The sequence below is a fragment of the Rhinolophus hipposideros genome (assembly GCF_964194185.1).
Source record: "Rhinolophus hipposideros genome assembly, chromosome: 2".
Taxonomy (NCBI): Eukaryota; Metazoa; Chordata; class Mammalia; order Chiroptera; family Rhinolophidae; genus Rhinolophus; species Rhinolophus hipposideros.
Window position 1 is genome coordinate 58504534 of NC_138048.1, and position 26907 is coordinate 58531440.

A 26907-nucleotide genomic window follows, 5' to 3' on the forward strand; every position below is an offset into this window, starting at 1 on the left:
CTTTAGAAACTGAAAAGTCCTGTACAAAGGGAATTACTAGTAGTATAGTCACTGGTGTCCTCAAGCTTTCTCATCTTCACACACACTCAGGTACTAGCAACTTTCCTGAGGCACAGTTACCTATCCATCCCTCTCCTCACCCTAACAGCAATTCTGTTTTGGTTTCTTTTTTTCTTCTTTTCCCCTCTAATCCTGGAATTGAGAGATACTTCACACAGGGATTACCATAAAGATAGTTCTCCCAAATGCCACCAAGTCTTTGTAGCACACCCAATCTATATGACTTCCTCTTGTCCACAATAATAAAAAAAAAGCAAGCGTTTTGATATTACTTGAATGTTTGAAATTCTCCCATATCAACATTCTCAAATATATTTTTTTAATCTTAAACAAATGACAGGTTTTGCACACCCTTCAACACTGACCCCAGCATTTCATTACCTTAACTCTCTTCTCTGACCTATCAAATATCCCCAGATTCAAAACTAAATGAAGAGCAGTGATCTGTTCTAACTCTGAAAGACCTAACAAACACTTTGCGTTAGGTGTATTGAAAGGTAGTTTGTTATTCTCCAAGGTCTCAGGTTCGTGAAGGATTTTTCAAGGATATTAAATACTAGATGACTTTAGAATTTAACCTAATCCCCACAATTTGTGGGCCTCCACAACTTTCCTGGGATGCAGAGCACCAGCACCACTCACACAGCACAGAGCAAATAGCTGTCTCATGAAGAGACGTGAGGCTGACATAGATTAGGTTTATAGTAAGGAAATGGGCGCTAGAGCTCACCTGCCAGCGGTGGACCTGAGAGTGATCACTGGCCTCTAGGTTCTGTGTCTGGGATTTCAGGCTAACTCATCTTATCTGAGTATTGGAGAAAACAAACATCCTACCTCACAGGGATGTGAAAATAGTGCTCAGAACAAGAGTTCTGTGAACTCACTCCACAGTGACATACAGACTTAGCTTTTATAACACAGCAATAAGAAAAGATTCCACTATGTCTTTAAAAGGACTTCCAGTGAGAAGGGAACATTTCTCCCATATAAAGACTTGCTTATCACAACATTTTGCGAGGAACTCAGCTCAGATGGTACAGGAAACACATTATGGTCTACTGTGGCATGCAAATTTACTGCTCAGCACACTATGGGAACACAGATATAATCACAATCCCCCAAGCCTTGGAGGTTCTGATTTCGTCTCCTTTTCTTCATTCTCTTCTTCATTGTTTAATTATTTTTCCTTTCTTTTTTCTCTTCTTTCTTTCCTTCTACTTTCTCCTTCCCTTTTCTTTTAAATTGTGCTATGATGTAGGAAAATCAAAGCAACTCATCTCAAATACAGGGGAGATTTAGTTAATTTAAAAAAAAAATTCCTTGATGGGTTAAATGCCAAATTCTTCAGAATGTCTCATTGTAACAAAAGGTAATTGTTTGAAGGCATGAAGGTAAGTTTTCCATCAGTGACTGAAAACTTAGAAATAAAGGAAAGCCAGTGAAAAACTGAATAGTCCTCACTTGGCAATTATTCAGCCCTTGGAAATTTCCAAGCCCTTTGCAATCATTAATTAATTAGTGACGATGACGTTCCACTTTACTAAGGCTAGAAGCGTGACATAAAGAGGTCTAGAGGATTTCCTCAAGCTGAAAGAGGAATGTCACGGGAGGAACTGCGATTGGACGTAGGAGCTCATTTCTCAAGCCAGGAGTCACATCACTAAGCCAAGCAAAGTCAATACTGGGACAATAAGGTCCTCTGTGCACAGGTGCAATTGAATACAGCAGTGTTCTGCTCAAAGACCAACTGGGAAAGAGCCCATCCCTTCATCCAATGCCCCCACAACACACTCAGAATATATCTGTAGCTTCATCAGTCTCTTTCCCCTTTCCCAAAATATAGACAGATGGCTAAATATCAACCTCTATCCACTCTCCTTAATAACTGCAGAGAAAAGTGCATGATTTGATTTTCATTTTTAAAATGTACAATGTGATGTTAAAACACATGACACTGTTGAAAAACAAATATTCCACATTTTTTTTTAAATGAGGAAATTCACTGGTATCCAGAATCTGTAATAACGTAATAGATCATCCTGAATAACTACCTTAAAACAATAAGAAGGAAAATAAAGTTCCATGATTTCTGGGGAGAGGTTAATACAAGTTCATTCCATCACCCTGAGTAAGTTGGTGCAGAGAGACCCAATGCTAGTAGTGTGGCAACACTGAACTCCTTAGATCCAGGTCTTACACTGGGTGCTGATTCTTTTCCTACACCACTGGATTGGTTCCAAACGTTGAATGGAGAGGGGCTGTCCATAGGGGTCAGTGACACGATGGGAAAACAGGAAACTAAAAGACTGGCTCAGTCCTTCTCACCAGATTAAGCCCTCCTCCCAGACATACTTTTGCTCTGTCTCATGTCTGTTTCCCCAAATGAGGTGATAGGAGTCTTAAACAACTTAGGGCACCTCTTCCCATTAGGCCCATCACTGAGCCATCCTGTCAGTTACGCTGCTTGGGATGAGGCAAAACTACTCACCTATTTGAGCTTAAATGTTAATGGCAATTATCCCAACCTACAGTTTAATCTTCTATAAGGGAATCTGCTGCAGTTGTACCAAAGTGAGGTGAAATTGAATAATCCAATTTTTTCTGAACTTGTTGCTTTGGGGGTCAGGAAGGACTAATGCAAATACACTGTAATGTTAACAAAGGGCAAGGCTACCCGAATTAGCTATTTCAAACAAACTTTATTTAAAAAAACAAACAAAAAATAAACTTACTAACATTTATTTTTCTTCATAGATTTTAGAAAGCAAGGTTTTCTGAGAGCAATGTTTTAAAAATATTTAATATTTTAACTTGGAAACTTTATGTTGGAAAATGATCATGGCTGGGCCACTTTAATATAATGGGGAAAGAGTTCCTTTCCTGTAAGGAACCTAAACTTCATTTTGGAGCACCATTAAAAGAGCAGGTGCTTTCATGTGAGAACAGTGGTTTAGTAGACACCCTACCTGGAGAGCAAGGACCCGACAGATTGATTTTTGTTACCATGTCAAAAATGTGAATGGGTATGTCTGGAAATTGACAATCTCAAATTGTGTAAGAGGTCATATATACATATATATGCATATATACATTTTCATTCTATACTTCTACCTAATCCATCTCACAAAATTATCACACAGCTTCTAACAAATCATTGGCTCTCCAATTTCTGATTTCTCACAGCTCTAACTGAAAGAAAGAGAGGGCTCTATCCCAACCTAATGGCTGGAAACTAGCTTTGTTTCTCCATCTCACCCATTCCAAGTAATTCTCTTGGGTTCCTTTTGTCATGGTGAGAAGGAACATCATCAGGTTGGTTCTAGCACTCAGGGAAAATCAAAGTTGTAGGTGAGTAGGTATGTGCAATATTATATCTTACCTATTCAAAGGAAGTTACTGAACACATTGAATTTAAAAAAGACATACATGTTTACAATTAAATCAAAAAGGTAAGTGTCATAAAGACTTTTTTAACTGCCTAATATGGTGAAAGTCTAGACATGAGATTCTTCCTAGAAGATCAGTGATGTGGATAGACAAGGGGCAATAAACAAGTGCCATTATACTGTGTCCCCTTCCCAAAGGAAACTAGACAAGCCGTTTGCATTACCTTATATCCCCTTGACCTCACCTGTCTCTTGAGCCATTGGCCACTTGTTATGTCCCAACAGCCACTGTGATACCAACTTTGCTTGAGTTCTGACCACTGTCACATGTGCCCAACCTGACAGCAGCTCACCTCATGTTTTCCCTGCATACCTGTCACCTCCATATCTGCAAATGTCCCATCCCTATGAGGCAAGAGATGTTGCAGATCTATTTGGTACCCAAATAAATGCAATGTGTAAGTGTGAGGACGTTTCTAATCCACAGGGAGAAGCTTGGACCAATAGGAGATAAGAGCTGGAAGATAAATGATTTTTTCCTTCCTCCCTACATGAACAAATTGCCCCGAGCTGCTAGTTCATATGATCTTTTGGAAGACAATCTTTCAAAATCGAACAATTAGATGTACTTGGTACTAAACAGTAGCCATATCGATAAAATAACCCCGTATCCCCAAGAGAATATCCCTATTTTCCGACTTCACTCATGCTTCCCTGGGATTATACTTTTTAATGAAACAACAATAGCACGTACATTTTTGCCTCAGGCTCTGTGGAAGGCAGGTAAGACAGGTAGCCATTTATTCCCATCACTACGTTAATGAGTTTCCTACCTTTGGTTGCAGTGGTGGTGCACAAGGGGCTGGAACAGGATCTGTGATATAGGTCTTCTTGGGTCCAGCAACTGGATACATCCCAGTAGGGTTCTGGCTCCCTGTTCCAGAGGGAGTGTATCCTTGTTCCCGCTTCCAGGTATTGGGGTGACCTTGCTGACCATAGGCAGGATCAGAGTCATGTTTGCCCCCATAGGCAGGCCCTGCTGGGCAATAGGCTTCATAATAGCGTCCTTGGTTGGGGCCATACCCATACCCAGGCTCAGGCTGAAGTGCTGGTGGTGGAATATATGTATAATCCATGCCTCCTCGTGTTGAAGGAGGTGGACATTGCCCTGAAATAGGAACTGGTTGAGTGTTATAGCCCTGTGGCCCTGACCCTGGGCCATAAAATTGTCCTGGTGAAGGAGCAGCCATGTAATGAGAGCTGGGCTGGGCCGACTTCACTTGCACATTGAAGGTAGGCCTTGAAGGGGTGGATGCTGTAGTGTAGGACGCTGGCATTGGCTGAGGCTGGGGTTTTAGTGTTCCAATTGGAGCCACAGGGATGGGTCCAGCCTGAGGTGCAGGCTGTGGTTTCAATGTAGACTTTTTGGTTGCTGTTAGAGGTGGTTGGTTTGGTATGACCATTCTCTTGTGTCCAGTGACAGGGGTAGAGATTGGAGGAGAAGCTGTTGCACTAGTAGAGCCCTAAAATGGGAGAGGGGGAACAGAAATTATTACCAATGAAAAATAAAAAGAACAAATATTAAAAACTGCTAATTATTATTTTTGTATTAACTCCACAAAATACAGCATGGTTCCTGCCTTTTAGGAGTTCACAGACTAACACAAAAATCAGTTGCATTTCTGTGTACTACAAATAAACAATCTGAAAAGGAAATCAAAAAAACAATTCCATTTACCATAACATCAAGAAAAATATGCTTAAGAATAAACTTAACCAAAGAGATAAAAGACGTATATACTGAAAAGTACAAAATGTTGCTGAAATAAATTAAAGAAGGCACAAATAAATACAAAGACATCCATGCTCATGGATTAGAACACTTTACTATGTATGGTTGGAACACTTTAATATAATGAAGATGATAAAACTACCCAAGGTGATGTACAGATTTAATGCTATCCTTATCAAAACCGCAATGGTGCTTCTTTTGCAAAAAGAGAAAAATACATCCTGAAATTCATATGCAATCTCAAAGGACTCTGGCTAGCCCAAACAATCTTGAAAAATAAAAACAACATTAGAGATTTCAAACTGCCCAATTTCACAACTTATTGCGCAACTATAATAATCAAAACAGCGCGGTGGTGGCATAAAGATAGACATATAGACCAATGGGATAGAATCCAGAGATAAACTCTTGAATACATGATTAATTGATTTTTGATGGGGGTGCAAGACCATTTAATGGGGGAAATAATAGTCATTTCAACAAATGGTTCTGGGAAAACTGGATGTCCACATGCAAAAAATGAAGTTAGACCTTTACTTTACATCATATCCAAAACTAACCCAAAATTTTAGCCCGAAGTGTGACAGCACAAACTATAATACTCTTAGAAGAAAACAAAGGGGAAAGTCTTCATGATATTGGATTTTGAATTTCTTTTTTTTGATATGACATTGAAAGCACTAACAACTAAAGAAAATAGATGCATTTGATCTCAATCAAACCACCCAAAGACAGGCATCATAAGGCTAAAAGGAAGTACTAGAGAAAGAAAGCTGGAGGACTGGGCAGGGGGAAGAAAAAAAGTAAAGAGGGCTGTTGGGAGAAACAAATACACTGGCAAAACCAAAGAGATGCTAAATTTTAGATCCAAGATTCCTGTCAGAAAGTGATTTACCGAAGATAATGCAAACACAGATTTCTTTCTTTTATATCTTCCTAATGTCTGTTGCATTCATTCGTTCAACTCAGAAATACTTACTGAATGTCCTAATGACCCAAAGGTGAAAATACTGCCCTGCTGAACAATGGAAGGCTATAATTACGATGGGGGATAAGAAACATTTGTCCTCAGGCATTATTCTATTTGGAATCTGCAAATACGCGAGTGGAACATTTTAATTTTGTTTTTAGTTACTATGATTCGGATTGTTGATAAAACAAACAAGTGACCACATGCTAATTTTGTTGTTTATTAATTTCCATGCAAATTCTATTATGTATAGGAAGAAAAGATGTGAGACTTTATATTACTCTATGTCATTTACCCACACCACACCACAAGAGATAATATACAGATGGGACAGACCCTGCTAGCAGCTTCTCATCAGACCCACTCCTCTTCTTCAGAACTCAAAGAATTGCAACTTAGTTCAGGGAAGCAATGTGCCCACTTAAAATACTTCCCCGGACTACTTTGCAGGTAGGAGTTACCATGTGATACGGTTCTTGTCAAAGAGATGTACGCTAAGCATTTTGGGTAAAACTAGAGCTCTCCTGACATAAGGACCAACCCTTCCTACTTTTCTTCTCTCCTGACTGGAATGTGGATGTGGGGCTATAAATGGTGCAGCTCTCTTGCCCCCACCGTCATGTAAATGTCTATTGATTCAGATATTTAGTTTTCAGGGAATAGCTTTCTGATGATCTAGGTTGATCCAGAGATAAACATTAAAACATATCCAGGGACATTTGGTTAGCGTTTCACTTCCAGGGGTTGTCAACTAGAGAGGAAACCTCCTACACATCACGGAAAGTTTAGAAATGAGTGGGGATATTTTTTATTGTTACAGTGACTAGGGGATGCTATTGTCATTGAATGGAGGGGGGAGGGGGGGCGAAACATATCATTGTCAAACACAAGATGACAACAGTGACCCTACTGACACCGATATCTTCTGGAAACCAGATTGTGGCGTTTCCAGCTGCCAAGGAGTCTCACTGGTCCTCTGAAGGATCTCTCCTCCACAACACTTTCTCCTTCCTGGTTCAAATAACTTCTCTCTCCCCTGGTCCCCTTGAGCCTAGAGGAGATAACACCTCTGACTCTGCTGGCTCCAGATTATTGCTCTGTCCCTATGGCTTCTCTAAACCCAAATGGGCCTATGGACAGAATGCTTTTATAAAGTAATTCCTAGACAGGAGCTAGTTTTAATGTGCTATCATTTTTTTTATGGGATCCTGAGTGTTACAGCTATCTTTTCCACATATCATTTGCTTCAATTGTAGATTCCTAGGGATTTTGCAATTCTAGATTTAGTTCTCTGTTAAGTTATAGGAGGCTGTTGAACAGTTATCTTTTTTTCCTCTTCCTTTTATAATACTAGCCCTTTAGGGGGCAAACTTGCCATTTATGTTGTAATTTAAGCAACCTGAATATTCTTGTCTTGGTGGAGTGAACTTTCCCTTCTGCTAGAAGGTCATCCCAACAGTGCCTGATAGAAAGAGATGCAGTTTCCTCATTAAGACATTTATTAAAATATATATCCTGAAGAAATTCTAATATAACTAATCAGTTAAGACCCTGACATTATACAGTAGAGAACAGCTGGAGCCTACAAAAAATATAAGGTCAGGTTTTTCTAGCCAACCATGTCAGTCTTGAAAAATGTCAGCCGCATAGATGGAATTGAATGAAAGAGAAGGAATAAAGCATTTCTTTTCTTTGATGACTCAAGATCAGCAGAAAACCAGAGTTCCTATTTGGAACACTTTAAAAACCTAACTATAAATGGAGACACTGACTGAGCAACTAGGCTAATGACAGGCATATCTCTGCTGCAGCTGTAAAGAAGGCTGCCCCCAAAACAGATGCCTCAAAAGTCACATGTTTTGAAAAGGAAAACCAATCACCTTCATAAAGTGAATGAGAAAGAATTAATGTCGACCTCACTCTCTAGAAACAGCTTTATTTTCACAAGTATTTCTCTTTTTCTTTCCTGGTGAACACATACACACACACTCACTCGCACTTGTAATTACACAATACATGTGTGCACATGTGTGTACGCGTGTACACACACACACATTTTTAAACATCGCTAAAGCCTTTGAAGGCAGGCATCAGGGCACGATTTCAGGAGCCATTGCTTTCTTCTAGGAAATACCTCATTAGAAGAACTCTCTTCTGGTGATGAGAAGGTTTCTCACAACTATATGAATTCTGCTGTGTATGTGCCGGCATGTTTATGAGTGTTTTCTATATCATAACTACATGTGTGAAAATAGCACATTAAGCTATATACTTTTTTCCTTTGCAATTTTACATTCTTTACCTCATTGGAGGTGGAAGGGATAAAGAACAAGAATCATTTTAAAGCATATTTATTTATATTCTTCATGGTTAAAGAAAGCTATGGCAACTCTTTCCTGGCCCACATATTCAATTAAATACATAGTGAATGTGTTCTACTTACTGGATTAGTTGGAGCTTTTAAGTATGTATTTTTGGCATTTCATTTCTTTTTTAGTTTTTGCAGGAATGCTTGAAGTTTTAACATGATTTAACATTTTCCTTTTGAAAATCAAGCATATTGAAAAATTACACCCATACAGATATGTGTGTATTTTTATGAGACTTGAATCTATGTAACAGTATTTTTATGTGGTTATTTTTCTATTAATTATTATTTTTCATGTAAAGCATTTTCAACATGTAAAGCCCTGTGAGCTACCTGGAAGGAGGATAGTATCCTAGGATGAACAGTGTGTGTCTCCCTGTTTCCCAGGGTTTATAGCCTGATAGAGGGTCTTATACATAATCAGTAACTGTTGAATGGACGCCTTGATTATCAGGCAGAATTGGCTATGACCATGAGATAAGAACAGACAAGGGGCTGTAAGAGCACCTCTGTACTCACATCTTGGAGCAGGTCCCCAACTTCCTCTTAGCTGAAGTCAAAATGACATCTTACATTCTTCTGCCTCACGTACCTCTGCCCAACCATTCCCTGAACACAACTACACACACACACGATCTAATCTACTACTATGTCTCATATGTAACCCCTGACTATTTCTCCCATCCCTGTACTTTATTCGAGTCTTCTTTGTCTCCTCGGATTCTGGTCCTCATCGTCACTTCCCTGAGCTATTTGTTAGCATTAGCTAACCTCACTCCTCTCTCATCTCTCCTCCTCAGTACTGCCTCAGTGATCTCTCTGACATGAACAACTTATCACTGATCCTTGCTGATCCAGATTTGGCAATGGCTCTGCCTTGTGTTGAACTTTTTGCTTCCCCCCCTGCCCCCCACATACTTTATGGGTATAAAGACTTTCCTATCTAGCCCTTGCACTCTTGTCCAGCCCTCCTCCATGGCTTCCCCCACCCACCTCTGCCAACATTCATGGTATGCACTCCAGCGATATTATCCTCCTGTAGAGATGGAAACACACTTATGTCTGTATTGATATCTGCCAGTCAGGACCTCCTTCTACAGTCTATGATCCATTCTATACAACTCTCTACCACACTTCTCCCCTGCTGCTCAAATATAGCCATCTTCTGCCTAGAAGTTTCCTGCTTATTCTTGAAGTCTCACATCAAATGGTGCCTCTTCTGTAATGTCTTTCTTGACTACCTTCAAAGGATTTTGAGGTTCTTTCTATGGTCCTTCACTTAAACTCCCAATAGGGTCTATACATACCTCCATTAAAATAATCCTATGGTGTTGTAAGAATTCACCGGCATGTTTTATAAGTTGGGAAGAAGTCAAACTGTAAGTTATAGCAAATCAAATCATCATGGTCTTAATCAGCGATACTTATATTTTGTGATAGAAATGCAGAGATAGGCAGCCAAGAACTAATAAGAATGCTCAACCGTAACGTCAGAAGTTCAGGGTCTTGCTAGCTTTCTGCTAGAAGGACTCTTCTAGTGTTTCTTCAAAATTGCTACTGATGACATTAGCTGACATATTGCCCAATGGCCAATGAATAATGGTCCTCTTTATTTGACATAGGACCTCCTCTCTTCTGTCTATTCACTCTCTCCAGGACCATGCCCACAACTTGAAAAATCTTCTGTTATGAAGACTTTCTTTACTTTCTATCTCCAGAAGTCATCTGTACTCTGAATGCTAGGCCCAGATATTCAACTGTCTATTTCATGTGTGTGCTCGGATGTCTCATATGCTCTTCAGCCTCACCATGCGGAAAACTGGTCATCATCTTCCTTGGATCTACCTTTCATTCTTTTTGTCTTGTTTTCTCATACAAGTCGTGCTCAAATGAAAACACTAGGAGTCTGTCTTGAGCCTCTCCCTCACATTTCATTCAAGTACTTAAATCCTGTTGATTCCATTCTGCAGTAGCAAATTCTGTAAGTCTGAAATATGTTCACATTCCATTATTTCCACTGCTGCAACCTTATTCTGAGATACTACTACCTCTTACCAGGACTGCTCCAACATTATCCAAATAGGTATCCCAATGTCTACTCATGTTTGCCTCAGTGAATCCTTCATTCTGTAGCCAGAATGATTTCTCTCAAAGGAAAATCTAATTACATTACTTTCCTGCTTAAAAGTGTTCACAGGCTTAGTGGGATAATTGTGACTCAATCTATCTCTTCTGCCTCTCCTTGAGAGTTATATGTCATGTCATTCTCTAACACTGACTTTCTTTAATATGTCAGGCTCTCTGCCATCTCACGGATTATGCCTACGTGCTTCCCCACCTCTCTCTGAAGTCTGTTTTGCTAATTTCTAAGAATCCCATAGGTCTCAACGTGAGTGTCAGATTCCTCAGTGACCCTTTGCGTAAATCTTCCGGCACAGTAAAAACTCTTTACTCCTCCCTTTCTGCACATCTCACGTGTATGAGTCTGTTTTCATAGGGTTAGACAGTGTCCCTTTTATTCACTGGTGCATCCCCAGTGTCTTTTTCATATCATAGCACATAGTAGGTAATTAACAAATATTTGAATAAATGAATGAATGAATGAATGATTAATGGGCTCCCAAGAAAAATGTATTTCTCTTCTCAAATTATAACATATGAAATATGAGCAGCCTAATTTCTCTTATTACTTGACAATAAAGAAACTCTGTGATACATTTAATACATGCTTAATTACAGGAATCCCATTAATCTTTCCTTTCTCTAATTTAATCACTTTACTTTTTGAATGTATTAATAATGCTATCTTCCAAGGAAGTATTTGAGACACTGATTTTCATTTTAATGGTCATATTGTATATATAACTTCTACTTGGTGGTGGCTTAAATCTCTTGTAGAAATAATCAAGAGACTCATTTTAAATAAACTTACCATGAGTGAAAAGACATTAATGCATTTTTTAGCAACATGTACTGCAACAAAATACATTTTGAATTAACTACCAAGTAATTGCAACATCCCAATCCCTAGAAATTCAGTTAATCGTAATAATGTATTCAATAAAAATTATTTAAATTCTGTTACGTGTCAGACACTGAGCTACTTGTAGAAGCCACAATAAGACAAAGAGAATCATAATCACTGTTCTCAGAGAATTCTTAGTTAATTCAATTTTTTAGACAAAACTTGGTCTGTTGAACAAAAATGACTTCTACTTGGAAAGAAAACTTTCTAAGGTAACAGAAGGGGAAATTATATAAAAACTAAAACTCTTTGTATAAACAGCAATATAAAACTCAAAGCTCCTTAATTACGTTTTGATTCCAGCTATGTAATGACATGGAAAAAATGCTTAGGATGGGAAATGAAAAATATACAATGTGAAATCAATCATATATGCAATACAATTGAAGCTACACAGAATGATATTTCCATATGGACAAGCAATAGATAAAGTATGGAAAAGGAGATGGTTGATTTGTTAGCACACAGGATTATGAGTATTTCAACTTCAATTTTATTTCATGACAATTGTTTAAAGTTATTTGAATAAGACCTGATGACCGTTTGGCAGTTGCAGTTAACTGCTTTGTGTATCCTTGCAGCAGAAAAATCAAACTAAAATACCTACTCATGATGAAAAAATATGTATAATATCAGACATGTATGCCTCATTTACTTCGTGCAAACATTTGGTGTTGAACATAGTTTAGACTTAATCCTCACAAGCACCCTTAAGACAGGAACTCTAATTTTCCTTATTTTCCAAATGAATATACTGAAGCACAGAAAAATTAAGTAACTGCCCACGGTTGTGTTGCTAGCAGGTAGCAGTTCCAGGATTCAAACCCAAGTAGCCTGGCTCCATTGTTTGAGAATTTAAAAAACATCCTATCTCTCTCAGGCAAAGAAAGAATGAACTAGACCACATGCTGAAAAAAAAAGAAAGAGAGAGAGAGAGAGAGAGAGAGAGAGAGAGATTGAGAGAGAGAGAGAGAAAGAGAGAAAGAAAAAGAGGCCTTTTCAGTTTATCTACGGTTTTCCTATTTTTAAGAGATGTGTAATCAAGATGTGGATACAGAAAAATATTTTTCTCCTAGAAGAAAGGAAATGGAGCCAGTGGGACAACAGATAGCAAATGATACTTAGTGCCCCTATCTGGGAAGCACTAGAATGATATGGATTGTATAAAACTGAAGAATTCATACTCTGTCTTAAGGCAGCTGGTACACTGTGCCAGCCGATGTGCAAAGTGAACTATGAATCCAGTGTTCCTCTTCTGACTTTAAAGTATTGCTCATTTTTCTGCAAACACCAGGAAGCTAAATGAAGGATTTCTGCAGGCCAAATGCAGTGCATGAGGTGCATTCTGGAACTTCCATTCTAAGTTAAGAACACCAGCAAACAGAACTATAATACCACGGAGGATGACTGATGAAATTGAAGGGTCATGCACTAGAACTCCGGAGGAAAAAAAAAAAGAAGAAAGAAAAAAATCCAGGTTTGCCACTGTTTAGAGTGGAATGACATTGGAAAAGTCATATTACTTCTCTACATTGACTCCTCATCTGAACAACGAAGAAGACTTAAAAACACTGTTATTTTTCTCCTGCTTTTAAAATGAGTAGCCTATCTTTTTCTTCAAATCAAAGTTTTTGTATAAGCCAGAATAAAATATGGGCTTCACTGGATGACACACAAGGTTGAGGGGGGCCCACCCATGTTTCCTATTCTTCTAATACCATTCTCTGTAAAAGAAGACATGGTAACATTCAAAATCCAGTGATTGATTTCAAGAGTAAGTCCTGAATATTTGCAAAGCGTTTTAAAGGCCAATAAGAGCTTGATCTCATCACTAACGATTCACACCAAGTAGGTAGCTAATAATGGATAAACAAATGGGCACACTTTATTTCTGAGTCGGTACAATAAAAAAAATGCAAACACAGCTTAGCTGTTTTAGTTGTAATTCCATGCATTCCTCATTTCATGCTTGGTTTTTGTTCAATAAAAGATTACTTCATCATTTTCCCCAAGCCCTTCACTGAAGAAAAACTTAATTTTGCTTTCCTGAGTCCCCTCACTAATTATCTTCCATAATTCAGGATTTAATACTAATAGCTCCATTCCTCACTCATTGGGGCCACTCATACTATCCACCTGATAGATGACCCCAGTAGCTACAAAACAACCTAACAGATTACGAGCACAACATATGAACATACTACTATACATTGAGAGAAGTACTTCTCAAATCTCGCTGTACAACAGAATTATTGAAGACTTTTTAAATACAAATTATCTTTCATTTAGGGATTTTAAAATACAAATTACTTCACACACATCCAATCAGAGAATGGGATCTGTAAATTAAAAAGGGAAGGGACAAATGATTCTTTATTGAAACCAGAGTTCAGAACCACCTGTTTAGGTACTGTCTTTACAGCAGAATAAGGAACTGTACCTGGTGCTGGGGATGGTAGAGTATTGGAAGAGAGTTAACTCAATTGTCTTCAAAGGACAATGTTTACATAATTGAGATTTAGGGAGCAAAGTAATGCTTGTTTGTTTCTGTAAACTTCTTATGGGCAATCTGTGGGTTATTGTAGTGATATATATCATAAGCCATAACAAAGTCCCATACCTTTTATTTCTAGGAATTTAGCCTAACTAATAACCACAAATGCCATAAATCTTTAGCTTTAGGAAGTGTTCATGGTACTGTCATTTATTAGAATGAAAGACTATGAACAATTTAAATAATTATTAGAATTGCTTAAATAAATTACAGTCCATTCAGATAATGGAATACTGCGCACCAACTCAAATCTGTATCATCAAAACATTTCTAAACCTTCAACAATCCAGCAATTACCCTTCTGGGTACATACTCAAGAGAAGTGAAAGCAGGGACTTGAACAAATGTCAGTACACTCATGTTCACAGCAGCATTAGTCACAACAGCCAAAAGGTGGAAGCAGCCCACGTGTCCCTTGACAGATGCATGCATAAACAAAATGTGGTATATACATACAATGTCACATTATTTAGCCTAAAACAAGAAGGAAATTCTGAAACACGCCAAATTTACGGAGATAGAAAGTAGAATGTGGTTACCAGAAACATGGGGGAAAGAGGGGAATGCTCAGTTCGGAAAGATAGAAAAAGTGTTTTGAAGATGGATGGTGGTAATGGTTGCACAAGGACGTGAATGTAATTAATGCTGTCGAGCTGTATTCTTAAAAACAGTTAAGATGTTAAATTTGGTTACGTACAGTTTACCACAGGAAGGAGAAAGAAAGAAAGAGAGAAAGAGAGAGGGAGGGAGGGAAGGTGGGAAGGAAGGAAGGAAATGACAATTTAAGAAATCAAGAATTCATACATTTTAAAATCAGGTTAGGAAACACTGTTTTATATCTGTTAATATATGCATTTCTCTCTCATATGCACATACATGCATATACTTGTATAGCTTGAAAGATTTATTCTCAAACTGACAACAGTGGTTATTTTAAGGGGGTGATTTTCAGATGCTCTGTATACTTTTCCTGTTTCCCAAGTTTCTAACAGAACCACATATTACTTTCTTAATCAGAGGAAGAGTTATATCTATATCTGTCTACATCTATCTATATTTCTGTATATATAGATATATAATATATACTTAAAATAATATTATATATATGTATATATATTTAAAATCAGTTTACACCGAAAAAAATACTGTAGTATCCCAGACTTGTGTGTGTACATAGACAAAAAGGAAGGAACATAATAAAATATTTTAAATAATTTTAAAATATTTTAAAAGGTTATAAATTGTATCAGTTGATGCAATTAATAGCAATTTTTGTTTTCCTATTTTTCATTTTCCATATTAAATAAAAAAGTCACCTCATAAATAGCAGCAGAAAACTGATGAATGGTTGAAACGATCTCAAAGACTACTTTTGAAATTAAAATCACAGCATTTTAATTTGTGCCACTGAGTTCAAAACACTGCTGCCCATATAGGGACACTACTAACACACGAATGCTCAGTCACCAGTGGACACCTAAACCTCCCTTCCTACACACACCATCTTACACGTCCCCCACAGAGTTCTTGTCAGAGAGATGCAGACATAAACGTCTTTCTTCTTGTATTGTATCAGCTCTTCTTTCTTCCACAGTGCAGTACTCTGTAGACATGGACTCCACAGACTGCAGCTAGCAAAGGGCTAACCTTCATCGCTTCAGAGGCAGAAATAGCAAAACAACTATGGTCTTGGACTGGTACTCCACACCAGAGCAGTTTTTATCTTAGAAGCTTTTCCATTTCATTAATTCTCACAACTCTTCTGAATGGGTATAGGATACTTTGAAGACATGTGGCTCTTAGGACTACTGAAGACACCAATGCCAGTATGTCAAGGTTGTTTTGTTTGTTTTGTTTCGTGTGTGTTTTTTCCCCCCAGAAATAAAATCAAGTAATTGGGGGCACCTAGATGCGACCTTGACAGTCCTCATGTCTTAACCCCTAACTATTAAGCAGAAAAGCAAAGATCCAGATGAGGTCCTGCATTCACATGTTTGTAAAACTGGAATGCATCATGTTAAATCCAAGAAAGCTGGTATTTTAAGGAGTGTCGCTCTCCCCACCCCACCCCCACACAGTAACTGTTAAATGAGATGGTATGTCATCAGTTTTGAACTTGAGAGGTCTCTGAGGCTTCCGTTTATACAAATACACACAGAGTACAGTACACTTAGTCCCCAGCATGCATGTGGCTGGCACTGGATAAAATGCCATTGTGATGAGGGTTAATTCAATCTGAGTGTATTCTAGAATCTAGGAATGTAGTGACAGAAGAGCCTATTTCCATAGCAAGAGATCTCAAACAGTGAGTCATCCCCTCAAGGGCCTACATACTTAACTCCAATGAGGCAGGGTGGTGGTGTTAGTGAACAGCGCGGCGAGTTGAACCAATTAGCCAAGAAATAATAAAACATAATCTTGGTGAGACTATGATAGTACATGTACGTTTTTACATGACTGGTTTTCACTGGTAGTTAGAATAATAATTTTGGTGGGAAACTGGCAATGAAGAGCCATTGAAATGTCCATAACTTATTTATTTATTTTTAATCAGAGGGGAGTTGAGGAAATCATGGGACATTTATCTGACGAAATGCAGCTGATCAGCAAGAAAACATGTATTCAAAATAACGGCCAATAAAGAAAAGTAAAATAAGAGTGTATATGTATATTAACAAAAATCTTGGAAGTTAGCAATAAAGAGGTTGCCCCCCCCAAAAAATATATATTATATATGTATATATGTATATGTATATATATATATATATATATGTATAATATATATACACACACACACACACAATTTAAAAAAGGAAAAAACTATTAAAATTGTAATACTACATATATACTGATAACAAAAGATGAATACAAGTCAAGTTTGACTTCTACAATTACAAGAGGTGCTCAAAGTAGTTACCATCAGTGTAATTTTAATACAAATATTTCCTTTCTTAAAATACGTATACATTTTTTTAGCACTCTCTGTATTTTAAGGCATCTCAAAAACTTTCAGTATTGTGATTGAATATTACAAATATGGCCATACTATTTTTTCTTCCCCTCATATTTCAAAGTTGTTTATTCTATCTCCTAATCACCTTCAATCTTTCCAGTTCTCACTATCAACTCATTGATATCCTAGTCCAGTCCACTATCGTTGGTGCCCTAGTTTACTCTAGCATATATATATATATATACACACACACACACACACATACATATATATATATATGTATATATATATATATATATATATATGTATATATATTGCATACATATACACACGGCTATATGTGTTTTTTGTTTTGTTTTGTTTTAAACTGACTTATTGTCCTCTAGTACTTTCTCTATGCTGCAACCAGATTCATTCTAAAAATCATTGTCTGTCTTTATTAAAATTTCCCAATGGTTCTCATTGCCCTTAGGATGAAGTCCAAATTTCTTCCTGATACATTAGTCACTGCTTAGCTTTCTAGTTTCTTCTCCTGCTTCCCTCGCTGTGAACTCAATGTACCAGCCATCCCATGGTTACCCAACTTGAACACTTTCCAACCTGCTCCCACCACTCAACTTCTAACTAGCATGTATCCTTTAGGTTTCAAACAAATGTTATTTCTGGAAGACAGTCCTGATTTTCTAAGCCTAGGTAAAGTGTTTATCACTGGTGTTGGTGTCTCTTTTATGATAACCTTTATCTATTGTTTTGTAATCCTTTCTTTAATGTACTCTTCCCCTCTAGCTTCATATGGAGGAGGACTATGTCTTTCTCATTCACTAAGATACCCTTAGCATCTAGCAAATGAATACTCCATAAGTATTTGTTCATTGAATGAAAGTTATTTCAATAATGCATTACTGGCAAATTCTATAAGAGATGTTTAATAAAACAATAATAGCAACAGTTGGCTAAATTATAACTGCCCCACACTCTTCTTTCCCCATCAGTTTTGTAAAGCCAGACCCTTTGTCATCTCAGAAATATTTAAGTACGATGGAGGGTTTTGTAATTCAATCTAATTTAACAAAATATTCTGAGTTAGTTTATGCATTTTAGGTTTCTTAGTTGTAGGTAACAGGAAATGTGGTGAGCATGGTTCAGTAGTTTTCAGTTATAATCAACTACTATAGTAAAACCAGCTATTCTAGTCTACCACTGTTACTCAGAAGTCATTAATAAAAAGGTGGAATACTTTCTCTCAAGAAACCCGTAAATCCTGTCGGGGATTCTCACCACTGAAATATGCTTGTTAGCGGTAGAAGTTAAAATCTGACCATCTTAGAGACATAGTGTGAAAGAATTACTTAGGGGCAGACAGAGTAGGCACAAAGGAATTTTTGAAAAAGGAGAAATAAAGTTGACTTATTTATGCATTATTAAAATATATAATATTCTTTATGGAATTATGGAGTATTAGAGCCTGAAGGAATCTGAAGGTCAAAATTGTCCTTTCTCCCCAAGGAGACAAGACTCAGAAAGTATTCTCTCAAAGTAATAAGGCCTCGACAGGGCCGGAATGAGAACCCAAGTTTCTAAACTCTAAGACCAGTATTCCTGTCATCACACCACAACAACCAGACTTAGTAATAAGCCTACAAAAAGGCAACAGATTCAGTTTTGTTTCTCAACAAAAGCGAACTTCAGTATATAGACACCAGGCAGCACTGCCTGGAAATCACTGATAAAGGCTCAGTGGGGACAAGTTGAGTTGCTGTGTTTTCATATAGGAGTTTCCAAAATAGTAGTGGAATTCAGTAAAGGAAGCCACCGGTGTGAGCAAGTGGCTATATTTGCTTCAGTGGAAACAAACAGACCTTCGTTCACATATTTCCAAAGGAATTTGGGTGACCGAAAGCAAAACAAAAAAAAATAGGTGGTATGTTACAGTCCTTAGAGAATTCTGTGAGCAAAATTTGCTAAGACCTATCAAATATTTCAAATAAAATACTGAAAAAAAACCCTTAATATTTACAGCACATTAAGTTCATTGCAAAGTCACTAGAGGTTTGTTCAGTTTTTTTAATTATCATCTTTATAGAAAACATGATCATTTTTCCATGATAGGAGCATTATTAAGATTTAACTGTATGTAATTCACATTATATACTGTATGGGAAAATAGTTTCTCTTATCATAATATGTTTGTTCTCAGAAATGGAGGCTGTTTGTCCACTTGTTGTAGGTGGATAAAGGAGCTAAATCACAGAAGGGTATAATTTCTCAGGAGAGTGTACTTTTGCCTCAGAGTAGGACGAAGGGTCGAAATGTTTTCATAAAAAGTAAGCATTAGGGAGAAATAAGAGCTCTATTCATCAATCCTGTACATATCCCTTTATCCTTGTAAAACAAGCTATGAAAGCACATAATGACTAACTGCAGCAAAATTACTCACATTCTAACTTTGCATAATCACTAAAATGGTTCTGTTTTTTTTAACCCTCCCCCTTCAACAATTCTACACTCTTAATTTTTTTTTCAACCACAGCACAAATGGTTATAGCAAACGAGTGTACCAGGCACATCTGTTGTTCCAGAAAGAATTCACTCTCCTGTGCCAAATCCACATCTATCAGAAGAAATAAAAATAAATTGTGAGCAGGTTCAGCAAATGCCCAGATAAATCCTGCAATGACCACATGGGGCAGATTCATTTGTGGTAGTTGGTGTGGCCTGAAGAGGGTGAGGTGATAGAGCTGATTTGGAAGCAAAGGTTTTGTGCATGCCTGTCTTTGTCACTCAACCAAGGAGTACACAGTTACGGTAGTTCCCTTCTCACTTTCTCTGGGCAACTATTTAGATAATAGGATTGAGTTTATCACCTCAGAAGTGAAGGGAAAGTAGCTGAGTGACTTGCAATAATATATGGATAGTCTTTTTAAAAACAACAATGACAAGAACAACAATAGTTATAGGGTGAATGGTCCCCTAAACCATGCCTTGTTATTTTGTCCCTTTATGTTTTTGAAAGCTTTTGCTGATATGGTCCATTTGATATTTTAGATCACACAGTGCAGTAAATGTGCTAGAATTTAAAGTAGTAAATAATTTGTTTTCTCTTTTCTAGATAGCCACTGTCACCCAGAAATTTGAGGATGGCTTGTGGGGGAGACCATTATTTTGGCCATGGCACAAGGTGACCAAGCTAAATAGATGGCAGAGCAAGTGAATGGGGGTAGACATAGAGCAGGGTATCAGCACCACTACTAAAATCCTTCAACAGCTGAGAGATAAAAATGGCTGACAGAATTTGGGACTCATTCATCCAGTGGAATATCCTTCTGAAGGTAAAATGAGTTATTTTATCCTTTGTTCTTTCTTTTTAGAATTACAAAATAGCAAACAATAACAAATTCCAACATAAATAGTCTTTGGGACACAATTTAAAATTGGGATAACAAGATCTGAAAGTCCTGAATCAAACAGATTCATTCATGTTGTTCTTTGGGTCTCAATTTCCTCTGTAAGATAAGGGATTTTGACTGGAAGAATTATAAGATCTCTGTCTGAAAGAACACCTTTGACCTCAGATAAATTCTGATACTTGACATCCTTTGGAATGGCATGTAAACTGTGACCGTTCTCATTCTGATACTATTTTCAAGATTGACTTTGATAAATCGCAAGATCTATATATGTTACACAATGCTTAATCCGCTTATCCTATAATGTCCCATGAACATAACAGTAAACTTGTACATATAACATGATAAAAGTCCAGTATCTGAATAAGATAAAAAAATTAAAAATAAAATAAAACAAACAAAACTGAGTGGTTACCATTAAGAATATAAGTATTATACTTTTCTTCCTTCCTTCATTTTCTTTTATAAAATGAGCATGCATACTGTGTTTCCCCAAAAATAAGACCTAGCCAGACCATCAGCTCTAATGCGTCTTTTGAGGAAAAATCAATATAAGACCCGGTCTTATTTTAATATAAGACTGAGTATAATATAATATAACATAATACAATATAATATAATATAATACACGGTCTTATATTAATTTTTGCTCCAAAAGACGCATTAGAGCTGATGGTCCAGCTAGGTCTTATTTTCAGGGAAGAATGGTATTTATATTTAAAGTAAAATAGCTTTGTTTACAGAGAAAAACAATATCTCCAAATATCTTTTCCTTTCAGAACACACTGTGTTTTCCCAAACCATTTAAAAGCAAAGAAATATGATATTAGTAGCCTTTAAATATATGACTTTAGAATTTCTTTTTGAAAAATGGTGTCATTCATACAGTCATCAACCATTAACTGACCACCTTCTAAATACCAGGAATTTTGCCAGCTGCTGGGTAACAAGTTACTGTTCCTGGCCTCAATGAATTCAGATATACTTGGGGGAACAGGCAGAAAACCAGTGGAAACTTCTCAGATTCCCAGAAGTCTGACAAACTCTACTTGGAATACAATGCTCTACTGCAACCATTCATTTTTAAAATGTTGAGCTGAGTTCCAGTCAGCCAAAGAACACTAGCTTAAGAGGCCAACGACCAGAGTCCTTCATTCTACTCTGTAAGTACTGGATAAAATTAGGCAAGTTCTTCTGTTACTTAGCTTCTGTTAAGTAAGCTAAGTCTTCTGTTACTTAGCTTATTCCCTTTCAGAAAGGTACTAGGTAAAAATGTTTCTTCATACATAACACAGGCAGCTGCATTCTAACATCTTCCCCTAGCCTGTTCTTTTCTGATACCCCACCATGTATCTCAGATAAAAGTCATCACCTAGGTAATTCTTATTCACTCTCAAGTTTGAGAACTGTTGTTCTAAACTATATAACTCTAGAGTAGGGACCATATTCTAATACATATCTGTTCATCCTTTCAGAACACTTAGAACATAGCAGGACAAAGATTAAGACACAGTAGGCTATCTAAACATCATTGCAGGGGGAGAAAAACAACATTGTAGAATAAATGCATTAATAAATGTATATATTCAAGTATGAAGTTATCCATTTTCTTAACATTCTTGTGTGTGTGTGTGTGTGTGTGTGTGTGTGTGTGTCTGTGTGCACACATGTGCCTTCGTGGGTTTTAGGAACATGATAAGCAACATCAACTATATCATTATTTAATAAGAAAAGGAGGAAATCACAGGCGGGGGGGATTACCACAAATGATCCCAGGCATCAGAGATGTAATATATAGAATTATTCATTTTATTGCTAGATTTCTACACTCAATACCCAGGGATACTATCCATAGCGGGCAAACAACAGAATTATTCAAGAAGATATTTTACTATAATATTATAAAAAGGCAATTCAACTTTGAATAAATATTCCTGTGTCACTCATGAATTTTTAATGATGTTTGAACAAAATGGTATCCTTCACTGTTTCTTAGAGTTGTAAATGAAAGTGCTAGGTCAACTCATGTAAGACCCAGTCTATTCATTAAAATAGTAATACTCACTGTAGAAAATATGGGAAATATTAACAAGATTACCAAACAAAATAGAAAACACCCATAATTCAAAATGTTAGTAAGAATAATTGTTAAATTTTGGTTGATTTCCAAGTTTTTTCCTATGTATTTACATATATGTGTGCATGTGTGTGCACGTATGTGTATGATTGGTGTGGGTGTTTAAATGTAAACCCTTTTATATGCAGTTTTATCTTATTTTTTCTTTTAACCTATCATTGATTACACATTTTAAAATTCCTCCAAAATGCTGTTCACAGTGTGATAATGAAGCAATCTGCTTTAACAGATATGAATACTCAAAAGCAATAACCTACTATTTATCATACATATTTAATTGCAAGACCAGGATGTAAAACATTAATATTTTCCCACTGTTCTGAATTATACTATACTCTCTTCACAACGCAGTTTGTTTCTGATAACAAAAATTGGAGGAGGTGCAATGATATATCAAAATACCAGGCACGCACTTCTAACAAAATGTCAATTCCTCACCCACTCACTTCTCATGTATATCAGATGATCTTCTTTCAGTGAGAGACACTATAAACATGCAATTTAGACTCATGCCAAATGCCTCAATGTTAAACCCTCTGATATTCAATTCCAAAAGACTTGTTGTCTCAAGACACTTGATATTTGAGATGGAGCATCTAAGAACACACATTTATTACTACTGTTATTACCATCATTATTATCATGTTCCTTCTACCTCTATAACAGGTAGATTGTTAGAAAGCCAAATGTAGAATGAAATAACCAGGGCTGTATTGAAGAAATAGTGATCAGGAAGCCATATGTTTATGAAGGGCATAGGGGAGACAGACACTGCAACTATCAAGGCAAATGATAGTTGAGGCCGTAACAAGGAAAAAGGCTCCTGGACCATTAACAAGAGAGTTCATACCTGTGCACATGTTGTCCCAGCATACCTTTTCCTAGCACCTTTTTATTTGTACAATGATATTTCCAAGTATGAATACTAGGCATGAAGCAAATAGGATACACTGGCGTGGCTGATTAGGTGGATACCAAGAAAATATGCCAGAAATAATCATTACGACAGATATGGGGTGTCAAAACAGAGGGGAATGGAATTGTGAAATAAGGCTATGTTAAAATGGAAGGCCTCAGATCTGGTAGACAAAATTAAGTGGCATTCACATCTGGTAAACTATGGCTCCTTTAACAGAGAGGATGATTTATTAGTAGTAGTTATGCATATGTCTTAACAGAGGAGCTAAAAAAATTTGTGAGGAATCACAGCACACGTGTCCAAGTGACCTAAATTTGACTTCTGGTCAAAATTCAAAGATATAATCTTGCCTTTGATTCGGCAATTTACCATCTAAGCATGGCCATTCCAGTGTGTCCTCAGAGGGAACAGGAAAATAAACAAGAATAACAAACCTCCAAATTACACTGTTTTTATTTCACTTCGTATATTTTGTCTAAATACTTTTAACTAAAATTGGGAATGGGGGTGAGAACAGAACCACCAATCTGGCTTTGTTAAACAAAGTACTAAACTGACTGTTTTCCAGTGGAGCCAAATTTCACAAATTGAAGGACTCAGAGGTCATGGGCCATTAAAATAGAACTCAGTCCCAGGGGTCTGGCAGCACTGAATCTGCATTGCTACATTCAGCTTGGGTTAAAGCTGCCACACTCCTCACCACTCCCTGGTACTCCCCAATCGGAGGCCAGGTATCAGTCATTTATCTTCTTATTTGAACTGTGGTTTGTCCTCTACGGAAGGGTAAAGTTAAATACTTCTTTTGTAATAACTTGTCTATTTAAAAAAAAACTGAAAAAGATATTTGCTTTAAGAAATATGGAAGAAAATGTACATTATTCTTAGGTATCTTCTATGTAAACAAAAAGCCTCTATAAAGAGAACATAATCTAAAATACCATTATGAAATAAACCATACTTTTGCTATGCTTCAATCACTTACCTAGATTCGTGATATTGCAATTATGACCCTTGAATAAATAAACCATCATTCCTTGGGGCCGGCCCGGTGGGTGGCTCAGGTGGTTAGAGCTCCATGCTCCTAACTCCGAAGACTGCCGGTTCGATTCCCACATAGGCCAGTGGGTTCTCAACCACAAGGTTGCCAGTTCGATTCCTCAACTCCCGCAAGGGATGGTGGGCTCTGGCCCCTGCAACTAAGATTGAACACGGCACCTTGTGCTGAGCTGCCTCCCAGATGGCTCAGTTGGTTGGAGCGCAGGCTCTCAACCAAAGGGTTGCCAGTTCAATTCCTCGAGTCCCGCAAGGGATGATGGCAGCGCCACCTGCAACTAAGATTGAACACGGCACCTTGAGCTGAGCTGCCGCTGAGCTCCTGGATGGTTCAGTTGGTTGGAGTGCGCCCTCTCAACCACAAGGTTGCCAGTTCGACTCCCGCAAGGAATGGTGGGCTGTGCCCCCTGCAACTAGCAACGGCAACTAGACCTGGAGCTGAGCTGCGCCCGCCACAACTAAGATTGAAAAGACAACAACTTGACTTGGAAAAAAGTCCTGGAAGTACACACTGTTCCCCAATAAAGTCCTGTTCCCCTTCCCCAATAAAATCTTTAAAACATAAATAAATAAATAAATAAAATAAACCATCATACCACATTAAAGAAACAGAAGCCTATGTACAAGAGTGCTATGCAGTGCAACAGAAACAAGAAGCAGACGTGACAAAATGCTACAAAAACAAACCCAGCACTGACAACAAAAAGCAAAGCAAAAATAAAATCAAGCAAAAATGCTACAAAACAACAATAGCAAAACCTTCGCATTTTCAAATGGAGCTATACAAGCTATACATTTTAAGTCCTTAATTCAAAACGTGTTGTTCTTTTAATAAAGTCTAGTCTTTAAAAAGTCCAATGAAATATCTCACAGTGTAATTTGTGAAACTATTATGATTTACGATGTTATGATTTGCTTTTAAAATATGGTCAAGTAAGTAGATTCAGTGTATACAAAACTGAACTATTTCGAGCCTCACACCTTTTCAGCAGTAAAGAAATAATGCAAAAATGAATTTTATCATGGAATACAGAGTGTTAAAACTATTTTAGAGTGTATTATTTTTAAAGATATAACAGCATTAGAGTTTTCAGAATGTAAATTTTGGTTTATAATCCACATGAACTTGACCAAAAAAATCATACAGGCATGGAGAGCTTCTTGCACAGTTCATAATAATAGCATACATGTGCATAAATCGTATATCTGTAAATATTTTATTTATTTAATTATCCATTGAAAATGTCATTCATATGATAGAAGCAACAGATCTGCTTTCATTTTCATTTCATTTTAAATAAGGAATTTGTCCTTCTTTTGCAAATCTATTGAGAACAAAATAAGGGAAGGAAATACAAGAGGAACTCACATACTGCTTAAATAAACTAAATGTATTTATTTTTGTTCCTCCTAATTTTCTGACCTTTGCCAATGCCCAGCACTGATAAGGATTAATGCAAAAATAAGAGGCTGTATCATGTACATTCAGAAGTACCTAATATAAGATAATAATGTGTATATGTGTATATATACATATACATACATACATACATATATATATATACACATACATATATATATATATATATATATATATATATATATGGAATTATATACGGAAAAGCACTACCACTAATTAAATAAGCATGGCAGATCACAAGGTACTGGGGTCATTGGAGTAGGGAGACATTCATCACATAAGTTCCCTGGCCTCAAGGAGTTCACATACCAGTAAAAGAAGACAAAATAACACTAATAAATGACGATAACATAAACAGTTAAGAATGCCAAGCAACACGAGAGAAGTGTATTAAGGTTTCAGATGGAATACTCCCAGACTGGCAGGCTGAGAGGCTCTCTGAGTTGTCTTATGGGGTAGATAGAATTAGAACACAAAGATGGCTTCCTGTTGTGTGTGCACACATGTCTGCATGACTGGGGAAGAGGAGTGGAGTCTGTTTCAGGCAAATGATGTGAGGAGAGGCACTGACAAAGGATAGGGCACATAGGGAGAACAATCAAGTTGGGTAGGAATTTAACAATAGCTGAGAAATACTATGTGCCAGTCGTTAGCTACATGTGTTGCCTATAACTGAGGAAGGGCCTGTCATTGTTCTCATTTTAAACATGAGGAATGGAGGTTAGCTTAAACTTAGTGAGCTTAAGTAACTTGTCCAAGGTCACAGAATAATCTAATGTTGATATCTGAATCTAGACTTTGTGGTTCCAAGTTGTTAACCACTTCTACACGAAGAGCAAGTACCTAAAACAAGGCTACAAAAT

At 37.1% G+C, this 26907-nt stretch overlaps 1 protein-coding gene across 16 annotated transcripts in view; it reads right to left on the reverse strand.

The window, feature by feature from the left end:
* LPP (LIM domain containing preferred translocation partner in lipoma) overlaps nucleotides 1-26907 on the reverse strand; it is a 639752-nt gene that overhangs the window by 237156 nt on the left and 375689 nt on the right. For all 16 annotated transcript variants that reach the window (XM_081077935.1, XM_081077930.1, XM_081077934.1 and 13 more), the window contains one exon: nucleotides 4280-4969. In XM_081077935.1, the coding sequence (XP_080934061.1) occupies nucleotides 4280-4969 (690 nt within the window). The remainder of the gene's footprint in view (nucleotides 1-4279; nucleotides 4970-26907) is intronic.